General features: G+C 36.3%; 1 protein-coding gene across 1 annotated transcript in view; it reads right to left on the bottom strand.

The window, feature by feature from the left end:
• ACVR2A (activin A receptor type 2A) overlaps positions 1–21,859 on the bottom strand; it is a 91,743-nt gene that overhangs the window by 8,990 nt on the left and 60,894 nt on the right. The window contains 2 exon segments of the mRNA XM_060178093.1: positions 22–256; positions 2,273–2,416. Coding sequence (XP_060034076.1) covers positions 22–256; positions 2,273–2,416 — 379 coding nt within the window.

The raw sequence follows: 21,859 nt of genomic DNA, 5'->3' as shown, positions 1-21,859 counted from the left end.
ATTAATCAGCTACAATAAGACACTATTCCCTAAGGAAATAAGTTTGCGGCATTGTAGCTAACACTGTACAGAAAGCCAACCTTGACTTCGTGAATTAAACTGTAGTTTTTACCTTTTCATGAAATGCTGTGATTAGCCAAAGGTCAACATCAACACTTGTGCCTCGTTTTTCTGCACCAATGAACTGTAATATGTTCTCATGCTTCATTCCAGGCAAACTATAGACCTCATATTCATTTTGCCATGACTGTTTGTCCTAGAGTTTTAAGAAAAGACAGTAAGATGATAATACAATAAACCATACCTCAGAGACAATTCAAATAAATTTTAAAAGACAATCTGAAACTAAAGATAGCTTATCTCTTAATAAAGCAGAGATTCTTTGAGTAGGTTTTGTCCATTCTTAAAAGAAAACTTTGATAATGAACAGCTTCATACCAAATGCTGTATCAGTCCCATTTCCTCAAAACATATTTTTGTGTTTCTAGTTTTAAACACCTAAGTTTACTATAAATGTTACACTTCTGCTTACAAGTTAGTACCAAGTTTGATTTTATCACTGAGAGATTACTTGTATTACTACTATTTGTAACAGTCTTCCTCAGAGATGAAATTCAGGTAAAAAAATTTCATCTAAGTAGAAGCTTCCCCCCAACCCCCAAAGACTAACATTAAGACTAAAATAGTATCAACAAAGTGTTTAGAATATTCTGCAAAATTAAGAAGAGAGCAAGATGGTATAAGTATGCAACACAATTAAGAAGTCGTGTATTTGTGTTTGCAAGCAACCCTCAACTATTGCAGATTATAATGAAAGTAGGAAGCTCCAGCGTATAATGCTTTTTAGAAACCCCCTGGATCCAAATTTTTAAGAATCTGCCTCATGAGACTTTTATAATATATACTGTATGTATGGGGAATCTGTGAACACATTATTAGTAAGTGCTCACATCTTTGACTGAGTCCATAAGCCTATAATGTATTAGCTGCTATTACTACTGTTATTATTCTTACCTTAATATCAGCTAAATGCCTTTCTCGTTTTAAGCTTCCTCATATAATTAACTGAGAACCCTCATCTTAATTGTGAATCTGCAGTGAAATGGATTCCTCCTCTGAGAACTGAATCATCATGTATATTATCTGCATTGTGACCAAAAAAAGAGAACCCTACAATAATAAGCTTCACAGATTCTAAAAAATGCATCTTAGAAGAGCTAAGGAGACTAAACAATAGATATATTCAGGCAAGAAAACTCACTAAATGGTAACTTTGGAATGGGATCCATTATCTAGATCTATTAGTGGAGTTGCATCAACAGAGCCAGGCAGAACAGCCATACCACGTACACAACAGTAGTTGCAGGAATGCATATGCAAGGGACAACGAAGAAAGGTCAACCCTCTTTAAAAGAAAATTAACAGGGAGCTAAGCGGTAGTGCACAGGGTTAAGCGTACATAGTATGAAACACAAGGACCAGTGTAAGATCCGGGTTCAACCCCAGCTCCCCCCCTGCAAGGGTGTATCTTCTTCACAAGTGGTGAAGCAGGTCTGCAGGTGTCTATCTTTCTCTCTCCCTCGCAATTTCTCTCTATCCAAAAAATCGGAGGGGGGAAAAAAAGCCACAGGAGCAATGGACCCCAGCAATAACACTGAAGGCATAAATAAATAAATAGAATCACAACTGTGTGGAGTCTTGAATCACTGCCTCTGAAGATTCAAACAAAATCTGAATTACATAAACACTGTAGAACAAAATCAGTTTGGTAATATGCCTCTATAGAATAATCCTATAGCAAAACATGCTTCTCTTCCATTCTCCTATTTAACCACTCAGTGAATTTTATCTTTACTGAAATATTCACTTAGCTTTCTATACAATTTGTATTGGCAAAAGATCTGTATGTCTATTTATTGTAATTTTACCACTCTAAATAGACATAAAGACTGCTGTACCATTAATTCCATTTCTCATCTGAGAAGGTAGGTATAAAAAGAACCCAGTGCATCTGGGGGACAGCATAGTGCTTAAGCAAAAGACTTTCATGCCTAAGAATCCAAGGTGCCAGGTTCAATTCCCCTCACCATCATAAACTGGAGCAGAGCAGTACTCTGGAAATAAGAAACAACTAACTGCAACGTCATAAAGGGCTACCTTGAAACATATGGCTTATTATTTTCAAACTGTTTCTGAGTAATAATGTTCTAGTCAGTTTTCCATTCTTTTAAAAAAAAAGTATATGCAGATTAGAAAACTATTATAAATATACCTGTATTGGAAATATTTTGACAGCAACATATTCATTGAGCAACTGGGCTTTCCAAACACAACCAAATCTTCCCCTTGCTTTCACTTCTAGTAGCTGAAGTGGCTTCAAACCTAGTAATGGAGAAGGTGGGGGTGGTCCTGGGTCCTACAGAGAAACAATAACAGTGTTGTTAAAAAAGCAGCACATGATACACACAAGTCAAAATATGAGAAGAAATAGTTTACTAAGAAGTCAACGGACAAAAAGAAAACCAGTTAAACATAGATAGAAGTGACATTAACTTTAATCCTGCTGAAACTGTTTTCAAGCACTATTAGAGACTATTTAGAGACCCCAAGGCAAGCAATTTGAATAAAGCACTCTGTCATAGTAATATTCAGTACTACCTTCAATTTACATATAGCAAGGGGAAAAAATCTAAAACTTTTCTGATTTCATCTCAGTCCCTTCCCGCGCCAGTGAAATAATGTTCTGTGGCCTCCAAGTTACTGCTAACAGTGTTTTCACTGGTTTCGCCCAGTTAATACTTATTCTCTGGGTGATTTGAAAGAATGCCAGAAACAGAAATGATGGCCCTGTCCCTAAACTTGCTATGAAATCTGCTCTCTAGCCCAATGACTGCTTAGATATTTCTTTGTTGGTTTTTAAACTATGCAGTTATTCTCAAACACATTTTAAACAATAGCATTGATTCTAAGTACATAAAATATGTAAATTCACATTGCTAGAATCAATGTCTGTTCATTCTCTTTTTTTTAAATATTTATTTCCTTTTTGTTGCCCTTGTTGTTTTTATTGTTGCTGTAGCTATTGTTGTTGATGTCATCACTGTTGGATAGGACAGAGAGAAATGGAGAGAGGAGGGGAAAACAGAGAGGGGGAGAGAAAGACAGACACCTGCAGACCTGCTTCACCACCTGTGAAGCAAACCCCCTGCAGGTGGGGAGCCGGTGGCTTGAACTGGATTCTCCCACCGGTCCTTACGCTTTGTGCCACGTACGCTTAACCCACTGCTCTACTGCCTGACTCCCTTTTTTTTTTTTTTTTAACGAGGGCTCTGGCTTATAGTGGTGCTGGGGATTGAACCTGGATACCTTGGTGCCTTAGGCATGAAAGGCATTTTGCATAACCACTATGCTTGTCTCCCCCAGCCCTTTCATTCTAATTTTTCAACAAATTAAGAATGCATTCATTTGTTTGTACTACTTCCCCAAGTTGATATGAGACAGAAATAATTAAGTGCTCTAGACTGACAAAAAAAAAAAAAAACATATAGATAATTACTCAGAAAAGTTACAGCCATCAGAGTCAATGATGAAGGATAGAAAAAAAAAAATTATGTGCTACTACAGTTAATTTAAAAAAAATGTAACAAATACAGTAAATAGAAGTATAGCATTTACAAATCACAAGGGAATTTTTTCCCCATTTGAACTAGAATAGTACCCTTCACTGAAAGCATTGAATTGGTTTATATTTTATATACAATTAAAGCAGGATACTCAAAGCCCTTGGAACGCATTAGAAAGCCCTTGGTTTGGGGGTGACAGATAGGAATAAATAAATCTGTTTGAAAAGTAAATGAAAATTGTAAGGTGGGAGTAAAATTTCTATGGCAACAGACAGTATGGTACTAGGTGATACCTCACACTTAGAAATGGCATGCCACCCCACATACATGAGTCCCTTGCTGTCTTTCATCCCCCACACATACCTTTTAAAAAAATCTTCTAAAGTCTCAAAATTTTTAGAGTTCTCTTTAGGCATTATTCAACCTACCAGAACCACACAAGAGTTCGAAAAGCTTGCATCTACATTAGAAAAGTTCTTAACTATAGAAACAGTGCAACGTATTTAAAAAGAAAAATATATAGTATCTTCTAAATTGAAGTGACAATATTTACAAAATGGCTTTAGGAATCCCTATTTTAAAAACAGTAAGGTAAAGTAAAAGACTTTCTATTATCTAATTTAACCTCAGATATTTATTAGTCAATGTTTATCAAAGTTGCTTTTCCTCCACAAATTATAAATCAGGTAGGTTAACAGAGCTATGTTTTCGTTTTAGTTTAACAAAGCAATAGGGTCAAGGAAGTAAGATAAAATCTTGTACCACTGGTATAGTTCCCTGAAGTTATCATTCTCAGTGGGAGGGAGCACAAGAATCTCTGGAAAGGTCTTATCAAAATTATGCCCTCTCTGTCATGCCTACATTTATAAAAGATTCTACTGATAGAAGTAGAAGTTGCTTGCTTGTGTGAAATTGAAGATAGGAGAGAGAAAAAAAATCAAGGTTGAAAACTACTTCTCTAGTTAAGAAAGCCACTTAATTTTCAAAGTTCAAGAGAGCTGGATAATTGCATGAAAATTTGCTAATAAGTCAGAAACAGAAGGATGAATATGGGATGATCTCACTCTCAGGCAGAAGTTGAAAAACAAAATCAGAAGAGAAAACACAAGTAGAACCTGAGCTGGAATTGGCGTATCGCACCAAAGTAAAAGACTCTGGGGTGGGAGGGGTGGGAGGGGTGGGGGTGGGGGGAGAGTACAGGTCCAAAAAGGGTGACAGAGGACCTAGTGGGGCTGTATTGTTACGTGGAAAACTGGGGAATGTTATGCATGTACAAACTACTGTATTTACTGTTGAATGTAAAACATTAATTCCCCAATAAAGAAATTTTTTAAAAATTTGCTAATAGGAAAAGTTCAACTTTAAAGTTTAGGTAACTATAAAGTTCATATGAATGAGTCTCCTTCCTTTCCAGAGAAGTTAGAAAAAGAAAAGATGAAAGAGAGAAAGAAAGAAAAAAGAAAGAGAAGGGAAGGGAAGGGAAGGGAAAAGAAGAGACGAAAGTTCTTAAACCAAGGATGCTAAAAACTAGAGCTAAGGACTAAAAACTGAAGAGAGAAAGTAGCCAGATAAACAGTAGTCAGCTCCAAGACGCTTTACTGTACATTAACTGATAGTACATATATATATATAGACGCTTTACTGTACATTAACTGATAGTATATATATATATAGATGCTTTACTGTACATTAACTGATAGTATATAGACGCTTTACTGTACATTAACTGATAGTATATAGACGCTTTACTGTACATTAACTGATAGTATATATATATAGATGCTTTACTGTACATTAACTGATAGTATATATATATAGACGCTTTACTGTACATTAACCGATAGTATATATATATAGACGCTTTACTGTACATTAACTGATAGTACATATATATATAGACGCTTTACTGTACATTAACTGATAGTATATATATATAGATGCTTTACTGTACATTAACTGATAGTATATAGACGCTTTACTGTACATTAACTGATAGTATATAGACGCCTTACTGTACATTAACTGATAGTATATATATATAGATGCTATACTGTACATTAACTGATAGTATATATATAGACGCTTTACTGTACATTAACTGATAGTATATAGACGCTTTACTGTACATTAACTAATAGTACATATATATAGACGCTTTACTGTACATTAACTAATAGTACATATATATAGACGCTTTACTGTACATTAACTAATAGTACATATATATAGACGCTTTACTGTACATTAACTAATAGTACATATATATAGACGCTTTACTGTACATTAACTGATAGTACATATATATAGACGCTTTACTGTACATTAACTGATAGTATATATATATAGACGCTTTACTGTACATTAACTAATAGTACATATATATAGACGCTTTAATGTACATTAACTAATAGTACATATATATAGACGCTTTACTGTACATTAACTAATAGTACATATATATAGACGCTTTACTGTACATTAACTAATAGTATATATATAGACGCTTTACTGTACATTAACTGATAGTATATATAGATGCTTTACTGTACATTAACTGATAGTATATATATAGATGCTTTACTGTATATTAACTGATAGTATATATAGATGCTTTACTGTACATTAACTGATAGTATATATATAGACGCTTTACTGTACATTAACTGATAGTATATAGATGCTTTACTGTACATTAACTGATAGTATATAGACGCTTTACTGTACATTAACTAATAGTATATATAGATGCTTTACTGTACATTAACTAATAGTATATAGATGCTTTACTGTACATTAACTAATAGTATATAGATGCTTTACTGTACATTAACTAATAGTATATATAGATGCTTTACTGTACATTAACTAATAGTATATATATAGATGCTTTACTGTACATTAACTAATAGTATATATAGATGCTTTACTGTACATTAACTAATAGTATATAGATGCTTTACTGTACATTAACTAATAGTACATACATTAACTAATAGTATATGATGCTTTACTGTACATTAACTAATAGTATATATGATTTACTGTACATTAACTAATAGTACATACATTAATTAATAGTATATAGATGCTTTACTATACATTAACTAATAGTATACATATGCTTTACTGTACATTAACTAATAGTACATACATTAACTATAGTATATGATGCTTTACTGTACATTAACTAATAGTATATATGATTTACTGTACATTAACTAATAGTACATACATTAATTAATAGTATATAGATGCTTTACTATACATTAACTAATAGTATACATATGCTTTACTGTACATTAACTAATAGTACATACATTAACTAATAGTATATGATGCTTTACTGTACATTAACTAATAGTATATAGATGTTTTACTATACACTAACTAATAGTATATATGCTTTACTGTACATTAACTAATAGTACATACATTAACTGATAGTATATAGATGCTTTACTGTACATTAACTAATAGTATATAGATGCTTTACTGTACATTAACAGTATATAGGTCCTTTACTATACATTAACTAATAATATATATGCTTCACTATACATTAATAATATATATGATTTACTATACATTAATTAATAATATACATATCTTTAGATACCAAACATACATACAGCCCTTTCTCTATTCTAAAATAATAAATAAAAGTTTAAATTTAGTCCACAACTTCAAATTAAGACTGTGCTAGCAGTTCAAAATAACAACTTTAAGGGACCAAGTAGTGGAGCACCTGGTTGAGGACACAAGTTACCATGTGCCAGGACCCTGGTGCAAGCCCCTCTCCCCCCACCCTTACAAGGGAAAGAGTCATCAACACTGAAGCAGTGCTGCAGGTATCTGTCTGTCTCTTATCCACCCCCTCAATTTCATTCTGTCCTATCAAATAAAAACAAACAAAATACAATTTTAGTATGATCTTCACCTCAGTTTTCAGAAAATGTATAATAATGTGTACATTCAGTGAAAAGATCTTTGCGGGCTTTGTGAGGTTCCCTTCAATTTCTATAGACTGGACTCAGGAGGTGGCAAGGGAAGGGAACACAGCAACTTCAGAAGTATTGAAAAACGCTTCCTACATTTCTACTTACTTTTCTGTGCTGCTTTGCACAGTTAAAAAGATAGACATGAATGCACGATTTGATAGCTAATGATAGCTCCTTTACCCGTTTGTAAATGAAATTGTTGGCATCAAAAGACACCAAAAACAATAAATGATAATAACTGGGGAAAAAGTGCTTCCTACCCAACACCACTAGTCACTATCATCATCGCAATAACCAGCACAGAAATAAAGTGGCAAAAGTTAAAGAGCGGCGTAACAGTTGGTGATCGTTTTACATATTATAAGTTCTCCAAATGAAAGGAAATTCCAATCAAAATAAAGCCACAGGTCCTTTGGAATATAACTACTAGCTATCTACAAAACGAAGACCCCTCCCCCCATCTCTTCATCTGCACTATTCCAGCCTTTAGGTCCATGATTAGTCAACAATTTGCTTGTCTTTTTATATTAACTCTCTTTTCAGCCACCAGGTTCCAGATGCTACCATGATGCCAACCAGACTTCCCTGGACAGACAACCCCACCAATGTGTCCTGGAGCCCCGCTTCCCCAGAACCCAGCCCCACTAGGGAATGAAAGATGCAGGCTAGGAGTATGGATCAACCTGTCAACACCCATGTTCAGCAGGGAAGCAATTACAGAAGCCAGACCTTCCACCTTCTGCATCCCACAAGGACCTTGGGTCCATGCTCCCAGAGGGATAAAGAATAGGAAAGCTATACGGGGATGGGATGGGATGGGATGGGATGGGATGGGATATGGAGTTCTGGTGGTGGGAACTGTGTGGAATTGTACCCTTCTTATCCTATGGTTTTGTCCATGTTTCCTTTTTGTAAATTAAATAAATAAATAAATAAATAAATAAATAAATAAATAAATAAAGCCTCCCAAACTCAAAACAACAAAAGGCCAAGGTAATACTTCCCCAACTAGCTCACTTGCTAAAGATGCCTACGTTGAGTGAAACTATAGATTTCACATTAAAAGGTAATGGTTTGGGACAGTAAGTTGGCCCCTGTGAAACAAGAACACATGCTGACATTTAGGCTAATATGATACTATAAAAATTAACTAGAACAAAGTTTTACAGACTAAAAATCTAGCTAGCCATTAGATGTCAAATTCTAAGCAACTGAAATAGCTGTTTCTACATTCCATCTTACATATAAATACTGTTGACACTTCAAAATCTGAAACTATTTTACTTTGTTAAGTCATGTTCTTAATACTAAAAGATCAAAATCTGAAACTATTTTACTTTGTTAAGTCATGTTCTTAATACTAAAAGAAGGGAACCCTTCGTAATATAACTTCATAAACTATAAAGGATGCACAATAAAGCAACAACAACCAAAAAAAAAAAAAGAAAGAAAGAAACTAAGAACAAAATGTTAATATGCATCCACAAAAGTGCCACAACCATAAAAACAAACATCAATGCATCTTACCTCTATCATTATATGAAAGGCGTGCTTGTGAAGAAAAAACACAGGCAAAAGAAATTACGATTTATATCCAGAATGAAATGAAAAATGACACATCAGTTACAAAAGTGAAGGAAAGAGGATAATGATTTGGCTTTCTAAGTTGGCAATGATCCAGTATACATTTTTTAATTTAAGATCAGAAAGGCTTCCTTATGAACAGAGGAAATTAATATAAAAATATATCTGGGGCACCATCAGATAAGGAAGATTATTAGGTAGATAACTCTAGTGTATCCCCAAGTTACCTTGATCCAATGGATTCCAAACCAGCATTTAAGATACACCAATTCTTAAATGACTGTGATTTTTCTAAGAAGTTCTAAAGGTTAAGCTAAGAGAGAAATTAGCAGTTTCAGATGTGCATTAGAATTGGCTTCTGGACACCAGAGGGCAGTATTGTGTTTGACAAAAACTACAGGAGCAGCACTGGGGATTTTTATGTTAGCTATAATGCTTCTCTCAGACTACACTTTATGAGGATTGTTTTAACATTCTCTAGGTAATCTCCTGATTTATGAACTGCTCCACACCCCATTCATGCAAAACAGTGGAATCATCAAAGCAACACAAAGCTGTTTCTACTAAGTATGTGCAACATAATAAAATACACTGGGTTGAAAAAATTAATGGAAAGTCAGATCATCAGAAGTAAGTAAGGGTTGGGAGATAGCTTGGCATGTGAGACACAGGCCCTATCTTGTGTGACGCTGTGGGTTTGGTATCATCACCACATGGAGCAAACAAGGAGAGAACCATGGGAATTTTGCAGATGGTAGAGAAATCCTTTGGTTCTGGTTCTATTTCTGTCTCTTCTCTCTATGTATTTCTAAAGACACAAAATGGGGAGACCACTCAACAGTATTCCACATACACAGAGGTTTACATTAAAATGGGGGGGGGGAGAAAAGGAGGGAGGGGATGGAGGAGGGGACATATTGGCAGACCAGGACTACAGTTAATCCCTAGCCACATCAAGAATTAAAAGTCAAGCAGCAGCCCTAGGAAACTGACACATGCTTGTCAACTTGAGGTCACTCAGATACTGAGAGAGCAATAAACAATACTGTCCTTCTCCTATCCTCCTCCCCTCATAAGTGCTTCAACTTAAAAATGCAGAAAAATATCTTCCCTGTAAAAGAAGGCTAGAAATCCTTACAACTGCTAATTATCTTCCCCAATTTCCATCACTTCTACAGTATCTCTACAGAGAATAATGGCACAGACAAAAAAAGTCTCATAACTCAATTATTTGTAGATTTGCTTAGCTCCCGCCCCCTTTTTATGTTTTACTGTGATAACCATAATTCAAGATAATTTAGAGCTCGTCTTAATTACCTGGCTAACCCCACTATCAATACATCTTATCTGGAATAAGCTCATCTTCTATAAGAAACCTATGTCAAATGAATAAACAATCGTTTCCCAAGAGTCACGGATCCTCTCGTGTTTTGTTTTCACACAGATGCCTTCGAAGATAAAGGTGTCACTGTAACATTCCATAGTGGGTGCTATCTATACAACTTACCAAAAAGTCTATCTTTGGTCGATATCAGTATCTTTCTTCTCAATAAGCATTAGCCATGCTACAGAATCATTTAAGATCAACAAGATACACCAAAGACAGGACTCACTTTACATACTGTGTTACAAAGTGAAAGGGACAGAATGGAAATTTTAAAATTAGTTCAGTGTCTAGGGAGACAGCTCAGCAGTAGAGTGCCTACCTTGCTTACATAAGGTCCTGGGTTTGATGCCCAGCACCACCTATGCCACTACGTGTATGTGTGTGTGTTTCTCACATAACAGAGAAATTTAAAAAATGTTAATTAATTCATTAAAATATAAAAATATACAAAAGAGGGGGAAAATAACCAAAGAAAACGATAGGATTCACAACTGGAAAACGTGGCTTGAATTTCATGCACTATAACTAGAAAGAACAGTGATAACCAAATTAGCACATTAGTATCAGATAATTTGTTTTGTTGGATGGGAAAGAAATCTGCTGCTTATCCCTCATGGAGGAAAGGACTGAACTACTGTTAAACATCACTAAGTACTTCTCCACTCATTCAGTTTACTTCTGAGTACTTAGCTTGTGCAGGCACTGACCATTCAGTCTTTCAGGACACTTATTCTGGTATGTAGAAGAAAGACTAATTACAAGGATTCATAACTAATTTATGAATTATAAAATAAGAGGAATAAGAAGGAATTTAATACTATGAGCACCTGTAAGGAGAAGCCTGACTTACACTGGTATCACAAATAAGAGATTTTTTCCCAGAAGATCTGTGAGAAGTGGAAAAATACAAAGAGACATTAAGTTTAAACATAATAATATTGAAAAACATTCTGACTTTTTGCAAATAACTAGATACTGGTTAAACTTACTGAGAAACAAATTGGTAAAAGAACATTAAGTGCTTAGAAACATGTAAGTGGAAACAGAAAACAAATATACAAAACTAGCATACTACAAAGAAATCTCTCTTGGGGGCCGGGGCAGTGGAGCACTGGGTTAGGCCCTCACAGTGCGAAGCACACGGATCTGCGCAGGGATCCCAGTTCAAGCGCCAGCTCCCCACCTTCACTTCACAAGCAGTGAAGCAGATCTTCAGGTGCCTCTCTGTCTCTGTCTCTCTCCCAATCTCCCCCTCCCCTCTCAATTTCTCTCTGTCCTATCCAATAAAAATGAAAAACGGCCTCCAGGAGTAGTGGATTCAGAGTAGCCCCGGTGATAACCCTGGAGGACCCCTCTCCCCCCCCAAAAAAGGTCTCTCTTGAAATAAAAGCTTTGTTGCTTCATTTTGGATGTAATTTGAAGAAACCATTTTAAATGGGGTAAGTCATAAAGAGGAAAACAAATAGTAGATGATCTCACTGATATGTAGAACTTAAGAAACAACGACAGGGAAAACACAAAGTAAGACTTTGGCTGGGTTGGGTTGAGTTGGGTTGGGTTGGGTTGGGTTGGGTTGGGTTGGGTTGGGTTGGGTTGGGTTGGGTTGGGTTGGGTTGGGTTGGGTTGGGTGTGGTGTACTGCACCACAGCAAAGGACTCTTGGGAAGAAGGGAAAAGGAGGGAGTGAAGAGGGGGTTGGGGTCCTGGAGATGAGAAATTGTACCCGTGTGTCAGTAGCTGTACTATAATCATTAATCCACACAATAAAATGAAGAAAAAAAATGGATTTTGATTCAAAACAAATCCCCAATGTTTTATTCAATGCTGGCAGACTTTTTTCTCATAATTATGAAGAAACACTAAATGAAACACTATTCAAGGACCTATTATATAATATATAATGTATATCATATATATATATACACACACACACACTGTAAGTTTTCTTATTTAAACTATTTGATTTTTATTTATCTTTTTTTCTCTTCTTTGGGAAAAGAATGGAAGAAAACCAAACTCAAATTCTTGGAACTATTAAGAAAAGTTAAAAGTGTCCCACCAAGAGTATCTGAAAATGGACAAATTCCGAATTTGTCTTCTCAGTCATCTATCTGAAGCTGTAAGAAATTTTTATGTGTTAATTTAAAAAGACTACTGGACCATTGAAATAACTCACTTGGATAGTGTGCTGTTTTTGCATGTGCATGACCCTCACACCACTCTTGCACACTCTCTCTCTCTCTCTCTCTCTCTCTCTATATATATATATATATATATATATATGACAATCTCCAAGCAGATAGAAACAGAATAGGTAAGAAATAGCATAGTATTTGGATAAGGATAAATATTTCTGAGTTAAGGAAGGCAAGGCATTACATAGTAACAAACTCAATGATAGTGACACTGTCAAACACAAGGCTATTATTAGATCTTGAAAATTCCTTCATGATGGATCAACTCCCAGTTACTATAGCTTCTCTCATCTAAATCCTGAGGCAGCAAAGACAGACCAAGTTGAGTAAAAGGAGTATTTTGAGTAAGCTTCCTAGAAGTGGTTAACACCTTAACGTAGTTAGCACTGAGGTTAAGACTGAAAGAGATGTAGGGAGGCAGACTCATTCTTTTGGTTGCTACTCAGATGTGTCAGGTTTCTTGCTAGGTATAGAAGAAATTTTGTATTTTATTTATTTCAGAATATGTATGCTGAAGTAAATCTGAAAAGGGGAAAAAGGCCACATGATATATTAATAAATTATGATATGAAAATTATTCTTACATGCCTATGAACCAGCTATACTTTTTAATTTTTTTAATATTTCATTTACTTGTTAATGAGAGGGATAAAAGGAGAGAGAGAAAGAACCAGACATCACTCTGGTACATGTGCTGCCGGGGACTGAATGCAGGACCCCATACTTAAGAATCCAACACTTTATCCACTGCACCACCTCCTGAACCATACTTTTTAAACTTTTTAAAATTTATTTTTATATTACAAAATTATATGTCAATAGGGGTTTGAATCTCTACCAGCTATGATAATTTTAAGTATAATCTGTGCATTCTGAAGTTTTTATCCTACTTTAGTTCTTATGAAGTCTACTTATTTACTGAAATGGACCATTAAATTAACATTTACTTCAGTGAATAATAATCCTTGGGTATAAATGCCCAGGTTCCGTCACTTATGAGACTAAGTCATTTCACCTGTCTACCTTGAATCTTTTTTATATTACTTATTTCCACCAGGGCTATCACTGGGGCTCAGAGTCTACACAATGAATCCACTGCTCCTGGAAGCTGTTCCCCGCCCCCTTTATATTTGATAGAACAGGGAGAAATTGAGGCAGGAGGGGGAGATAGACAGAGACATCTGTAATACTTGCTTTACTACTTGTGAAGCTTTACTACATGAGAACCCGAGTCCTTGCACATGGTAACATGTGCTAAAGTTGGTGCACCACTGCCAGGATGTTCCCCCTCACAGTTTTTTTTTTCCCCCTTCGACACTGGGGTTTCACCAGGTCAAATTTTGTTAGCTAGAAAGACACCACAGCACTGAAGATCCCTTTAGGACAGCAGGGGATAGGCTGACACCTGCAGTCATGAGCGTTAACAAAGCTCGCGCACTCACTATCCAGGCAGCCATCTTGCTGGCTCTGGACCTCAAATTCCATACGCCTTAACAGGACTAAACAAAACAGAACCTATACCGTGGAACCTTAAAATATTAAATGAATTAATATCTATAATGTGCTTGACAGAGTACTGAAAGTGAAATCCTGATTTCAATAAAAAAATCATAGCCTTTGAGTACAATTTTGAAGTGGTTACTCCTGTAAGCAGTGCGTGAACATCTACTAAGCACTTACGAGTTAAGAACCCAAGATGAGGATCTTCTCCCAATTGAGCAGAACTAGGAATGGGCATCTTTCCCCCCTAAAAAAATCTCTCTTCCTACTCCCTTCACCCTATATTTTCAGGCTACAATCACACAACCAATCAGCCAGCTGTTTCAAGGTCATATACATAATGGCTGCAGACTCAAACAGGGCCAGCAAGGACTATCCCTGTGGCACACGTTAGTACATATCCAGAAGGGTACCTGGTACTCAGCTGTCAGGTGAGTGATGAAGCAAAAAACAAAACAAGTAAACCTAGACCCCCCCACCTATCTCATATGAACAAATTTCGCTAACTTTTTGTTTTTATTATTTCAAATCAACACAGGAGTCAATAGGAATAAAGGAAGGGATCAAATCTAGGATAAGCTTTAGAGAGTTACAAGTAGAAGAATAGAGTCACTTTTGTCCCTGCCACTTCCTTGCTCTCTAGAGGAGGAGAAGAAACTGTGTACTCTGGTCTACAGCTATCAGCACTAGAAGCCACTGCACATGGGGCAAAGGAAGAAATACTGTTAATTTCATGCGCAACTTTGACTTGTCCTATGGTTTTGGTACAGTCTATAGTCATAGTCAAGCTTTTTGTTTTCCTCTTTTCTTCCCTTCCTTATGCTATGGGAAACAGACTTTCAACCAATCTCCAGCTGGTTTTACCTCTACCTTCTCTAAATGAAAGAAAGTATATAGTGTAAGTAATTTTTTGAGAAGTTACATGTCTACAAGCAATTTCTGGGACTTCTTCCCACAATCAAAAGTATTTATAGGGAGTCGGGCGGTAGCACAGCGGGTTAAGCACACATGGTGCGAAGCGTAAGAACTTGCCTAAGGATGCCAGTTCGAGCCCCCGGCTCCCCACCTGCAGGGGACTCACCTCACAGGTGGTGAAGCAGGTCTGCAGGTATCTGTCTTTCTCTCTCCCTCTCTGTCTTCCTCTCCTCTCTCCATTTCTCTCTGTCCTATCTAACAATGATGACATCAATAACAACAATAATAGCTACAACAACAATAAAAATAAGGACAACAAAAGGGAAAATAAATAAATATTTAAAAAAATTTTAAAGTATTTATAAAGGCAATCCGTAACTGGGGTGAAAAAATAAAAATAATCACGAACAAAGGTGGACCACAAAAGGAAAAAATACTACTCCTGTACTATTTCGTAGGAATGTGCAAAAATTAAAGATACTCAAATATAAGACAATAGTGTCATACTATATTTTAAACCTATTAAAACAATACAGTTTAAAATATTTATAAGATTTAGATGCCATCTCTTATCACTAAATTTTCATTATTTCATGAACATATACTGAGGCTTCACTAAATTTCCCTCAAAAATACATTACTGAGGGGGGCCAGGTGGTGGCACACCTGGTTGAATGCACATGTTACAATGCACAAGGATCCAAGTTCAAACCCCTAGGCCCCACCTGCAGGGGGAAAGTTTCATGGATGGTGAAGCAGTCCTATAGGTGTCTGTCTGTCTCTCTCCCTATCTCCCTCCTCCCTCTTCTGGCCGTCTCTATGCAATAGATAGAGATAATAATAAAGATAATAATAAAAAAATAAATATTAAAAAATACATTACTGAATCATAACGAAACAGAGTAAAAGGGGGGCTTGGCGGTGGCACACGTTAGAATACACGTGTTACAATGCACAAGGACCCAGGTTCAATCTCCCAGTCCCCACCTTCACCTTCATGACTGGTGAAGCAGTGCTGTAGGTGTCTAACTCCCTTCCCTCTCAATTTTTCTATATATCTATTCAATAAATAAATGAGCTATTTAAAAAAAAAAAAGAAAGAGTAAAAGTATTAACGTGAAAAGCTTTTCTTGGTAGTATTAAAAGAAACAAAATTTGGAACAGCATTTTTTAATTTACAAAATTAAAAAAAAGAAGTCATTTATTTCAACAGTGAGATTAGAGAAGCATATCAAAGGATACATACACATCTGTCTGTTAGAATTGGTTGTTTCAGGAAAGGTGATAATGAAAAAAGAGGTAGAAAAAAAATATTCTTTTTTTTGGATATACCTCTTTATGTAAATATTGTTTTTTTTACAAGCAAGTATTTATAATTTTTAACAAAAGAAAAAAGTTTTTACGTGAAAGTGAGAGAAAAAATCAGAATGATGTGTACACAAACTCCAACCACTTAACAGTTACGCTACATAAAGATGTGTGTCTATGGATGTAATGTTTACTTCGTATGTATGATTTAGTATTAGCACAGCAAGTACTCAATGAAATTTAATACATTCCCCTGAATCCTCCCCAAATAAGGATGGATCATTTTCATAAGCTGACTCGGCTAAATGATGTTATGCTATCATCCTTCTTAGTATTATTAATTTCAAGTGGGTACATACACTCAAGTACAAGAGGAAAATGATGCAAAGCAATCTTTCCAAATGGCCAACTTTCTATGTTGTACTAATCTGACAGAGTATGAAATGACAACCTCTTTTACTTTTTACTTTAATATTAATGTTAACAGAATTATTTTGTGTGCCCAATTCAGATAACCCAATTACTCAAAAACCTCTGGTCCTTATCAGACCAAAACCTAGACACATTGGGGTCAGGCAGTGATGCATCTGGTAGTGTGCATAGATATATGTTACAATGCTCAAGGACCCCAGCTCAAACCACCTCTCCTCCTGGGTCTCCACTTGCTGGGGGAGGCTCACGAGCTATGAGCAACGAAGCTGGACTGCAGATGTCTTTCTCTCTCCTTCTCTATCTTCACATTACCTTTCAATTTCTATCTATCTCTATCCAATAAATAAAATAAACATTAGTATTTAATCAAATACTGTCTACTTAGACCTAGATACCCTCCTTACCTACTTCCTATTTCACTTCCCTCAATCACTCTCAGCCTAGCTCCTGCCAGTTAAAGTAAGGAATACAAAAGCTGGATGAGGGTAAGAGATCAGAACTTTTTAATGATGGCCCTTTTGGTCACTACCAGGCCACCCGATCTGGGGCCCTAGTCAAGGAATCCTGGGATTCCTACACAGATATGATGGGCCTAGACCTCTTACAGATCCCTCTCTCCACCCTTACTGGTCATCTCCATCAGGAACAATATCATAAGCCCTCTTGTGGGCCTCTACAGGACCTTGCATTCAATGCAGAACAACAATGGTAGAAACTGCCCCACTCTCTGAAGGGAGGCTGGGTCAACATACTCTGCCACTCCAGGAAGCTAGGTACTGAAGTGGGTGCAGCCTAGAATGTTCCTAGATATGACCATGGAATACAGAGGTTGCACAGGTTCCTGTGCTAAGTATGGGTCCTAGGTCAAATGGATGGGGTTTACAGTTAATGGTATTCATATACTTTTTCCCTATTTGGGGAGCTACTCTCTGCCCTGACCCAGCTTTCTAGTCCTATGTCCATATCTGAGACCATCTTCCCAGACAATACTTTCATCCCACACTCAAGTTAATTATTGGACTTGGGCAAATATTAATAAATTCATGGGTCCTTGGAATATACCTAAAATAGACTTCCTAGCTTCTTCCAACATGAAGACCCCCAAATCAAATCTGCTATATTCTTAGCTTTAAACTCCTGATTACTATGCAATTTGTTCTGCTTTATATTTTAATGCGTTTCAGCCATCAAGTTGCAGATGCTATCATGACACCAACCTGATTTCCTTGGGCAGATGACTTTACCAAGTGTGTCCTGAAACCCCACCTCCCCAGAGACCTACCCCACTAGGGAAAGATAGAAACAGGCTGGAAGTACAGATCAACCTGTCAATGCCCATGTCCAGTGGAAAAGCGATTACAGAAGATTACAGAAGTCAGATCTCCCACCTTCTGCAACCCATAAAGATCTTTGGTCCATACTTCCAGAGGGATAAAGAATAGGGAGGCTTCTAATAGAGGGCTTGAGTTGTAGAACTCTGGTGGTGAGGACTGTGTGGAATTGTACCCCTCTTATCCTATAATATTGTCAATCATTAGTAAATCACTAATAAAATAAATAAATAAAATATCAAAAGAAATAAGAGGGCCTACTCAAGGTGTAAAAACTGAAGACCAATGTCATTTTTTTAAATGTATTTATGCTGCAATACCACTCATGGCTTTTAAAAATGAAAAAGCAGCTAACTTCTTATTTGTTAAAGGTAGGTCATTTCTAGTACCTAAATCCATTTTTTAATTAAAAAAACCCCACTTTTTAAAATTACCTTTATTGGACAGAGACAGCCAGAAATTGAGAGGAAGGGAAGACAGAGAGGGAGAGAGACAGAGAGACACCTGCAGCCCTGCTTCACCGCTCGTGAAGCCTCCCCCCTGCAGGTGTAAACCAGGGGCTCGAACCTGGGTCTTTGTGCATTGTGACATGTGTGCTCAGCCAGGTGAGCCACCGCCCGGCCCCCCAAAACAACTTCAATCACAAAAACCGTGTATTTAAAGCAGGAAACTTAGTCATATATTAAAATAATGTAGTTTCATCAGATTGACATTAACTCTATGATAAGACCTCTAGTCAACACATAAACTGCTTCATATTCATGACTCACTGGCGCTAGATAAACCAGTTTGCACTCAGTTAACTCACTGCAGCTTGTAAGAACATTTCTTACATACAGACAGCTTCAGCACAAGTACAAGAGCAGTGGCCTAGGTGACACAAATTAAAAGAATGCTTCAAAGTTTGTGATTACAGCAAGAATTGAATAATGGTATCCTCTCATAAATGGCTGGGATACATCAACTTATTTTACCACCCAAAAATATAGCCTCGAGACTTATCTTCAGGCAAAGCGCTGAAGTAACCGAATATTTACTAAGGGAATTCTTGAGTATAGTGCACTGTCATCTCAGTGCAACTCTAAATATAACAATGTCAATTCAGAAATTCATTATCTATAAAATGCTAAATACATCAGCGTGAGATACCATATTGCCTAATATATATTATGTCCTCAAGGAGTTTATAATCAAGGAGGAGAAGGACACATGCATACTAGTAATGACTTTGAGCATTTCTCAGCTTGGGTTATTCATCTGAATTAAATAATGAAAAAAAGAAAATGACCCTGACACTATTTTCTCTATTCTCTTTCAGGATGGTACCTATTCTATACACATGTGATGGGTGACTTGGGTTATAACAGCAGGAATGAGCTGAAAGGTATGGAAGAACACACCATGCTCCATACCTCGGATTCTTTGCTATGGATTTACAAAAACCCTCAATCCCAAGTACTTTTTTCAAATTTTTTTTATTTATTTATTTTTGCTGCCCTTTTATTTTTTTCATTGTTGTAGTTATTATTGTTGTTATTAATGTCGTCCTTGTTGGATAGGATGGAGAGAAATGGAGAGCGGAGGGGAAGACAGAGGGGGAAGAGATAGATAAGACATCTGCAGACCTGCTTCACCGCCTGTGAAGCGACCCCCTTGCAGGTGGGGAGCCCGGGGCTCAAACCAGGATCCTTACACTGGTCCTTGCGCTTTGCGCCACGTGCACTTAAGCCACTGTGCTACCACCTGACTCCTACCCCAGTATTTTTTCAGCATAAGAATAACACAATCAAACATGCATGATGCTATTTTAGCAACAGTATAAATGGAAAGAACTGGAAACAAGAAGATCACCTATGAGGTTATAGAAATAAGCTTCATCTCTGATGTAACAATGTCCTGAATTAGCATAGAGTCAGGAAGAAAGAAAGGTGAAAGAGTCAGACTTGGAACATGATACAGTCAAGAGCAGAAGTAATCTCCAAGGCTTCCATCCAGGGTGATTGGGAATAGAGTGACATCATGGAACAAAATGTTACAAACATGGCAGTTCAGGTCATGAAGAAAGATGAACAACTTAAATTTAAAAGAACAGCAAAATCACTTTTCCCAATACAAGAATACTAGTATTATCCTAGAATAAGTTTACTGGCTAATGTGAACCGTAATTAAACAACAGGTCTTACAGCATATATATGCCGTTTACTTCTTAATAAAATGTTAACAAAGCCAGAAGAAACCCTAAAAACTTGATGTTTTAGAAACTTTTAAAAATTCCACCAGTTAGCTGTCAGAATCAGCTTACTAGGAGGACATAAATGGATATTTTGGTCCTCCAGAATGCCCCATAATGCTGATCTTTATCTTCCAATGGAAATAAAAGATGAAAGTCAGACTAATGAATATATATATTCATCTTCTTCCACTGAAAAAGCACTGTAAATTCTCTTCAAATATAGTATTTATTGTGGGAATGACTCATCTTTTTTTCTTCTAGCGTTTGCCCTTCTCATCAATAAAATATCACTATAATAAGGTTAATATCTTAAAACACACCTAGTAATTCACAAATCAGTCTTTTCAACCAAAGCTTTAGTTTATGTCATTGGCTAAAAGTATTTGAAAGATTTGGAGAAAGAATGTTCCAAAAAAAAAAAAAATACAATAAAAAATGTTAAAGATCTCGCAATCACACTTTGAATACAGGTGTGTGAATGTGGTATGAAATAAAGAAGTCATAGGTTTTAACTGTGTAGTCTTCCATAACTACTCCTACTCCTCAAAAAATTATTTATATATATGATAGCTAGGCAAGCATTAGTACTATTAACTCAAAAGCATATGCATATTTACCTACAACCCAATCACTTGTCCATAAACATATTTCTAAAATGTGCTTTAAAAACATCAATAATTGAGGGCCTGGTAGTGGTGCACCTGGTTGAGTGCACATGCTCCCCTGCACAAGGACCCAAGTTCAAGCCTCTGGTTACCAGCTATATGGGAGAAATTTCGTAAGTGGTAAAGCAGTATTGTAGGTATCTCTCTCTCTCTCAAATCACCCTCTTCTATCTTATTTCTGTCTCTATCCATTAAATGAATAAAGGAAAGTATATTTTAAAAATATTAATAGCAAGCACAGTAATATATGCATATATATCATCAGTTATTATCCCTTCTTGTCCTATGTGAGATCATGTGGTATTATTACTACTACTCATTTCATACTTAAAGTAGATTGGGGTTTGGGGTGTTGCTTAATAGCTGATAAGTATTTCTGTATGAAAGCTAAACTGGGGGGTCACCAAGTACTCTTTCAACACTAATTTACATAAATATCTATATAAATAAGGCTTAAAGCATGACACTATACTATTTGAAATAGGAAAATGACAAAGACGGAGGTCTACATTGATGACACTGCCCCTTTCGACAACTTAATTATGACAGAAAGAAAGCAGTCGGGCATGTCTTGTTTTTCATAGCAAAGCCTGGCCATTCTAGCTTACGCCATCATAAAACCTCAACAACGTTTATCTCCTATTCAGTGACATTAAAAAAGACCAGCAAATAGCTGAGACCCAGAGATA

The sequence above is a fragment of the Erinaceus europaeus genome, chromosome 18 (genome assembly GCF_950295315.1).
Source record: "Erinaceus europaeus chromosome 18, mEriEur2.1, whole genome shotgun sequence".
NCBI lineage: Eukaryota > Metazoa > Chordata > Mammalia > Eulipotyphla > Erinaceidae > Erinaceus > Erinaceus europaeus.
This window is presented reverse-complemented; position numbering and strand designations above follow the sequence as displayed.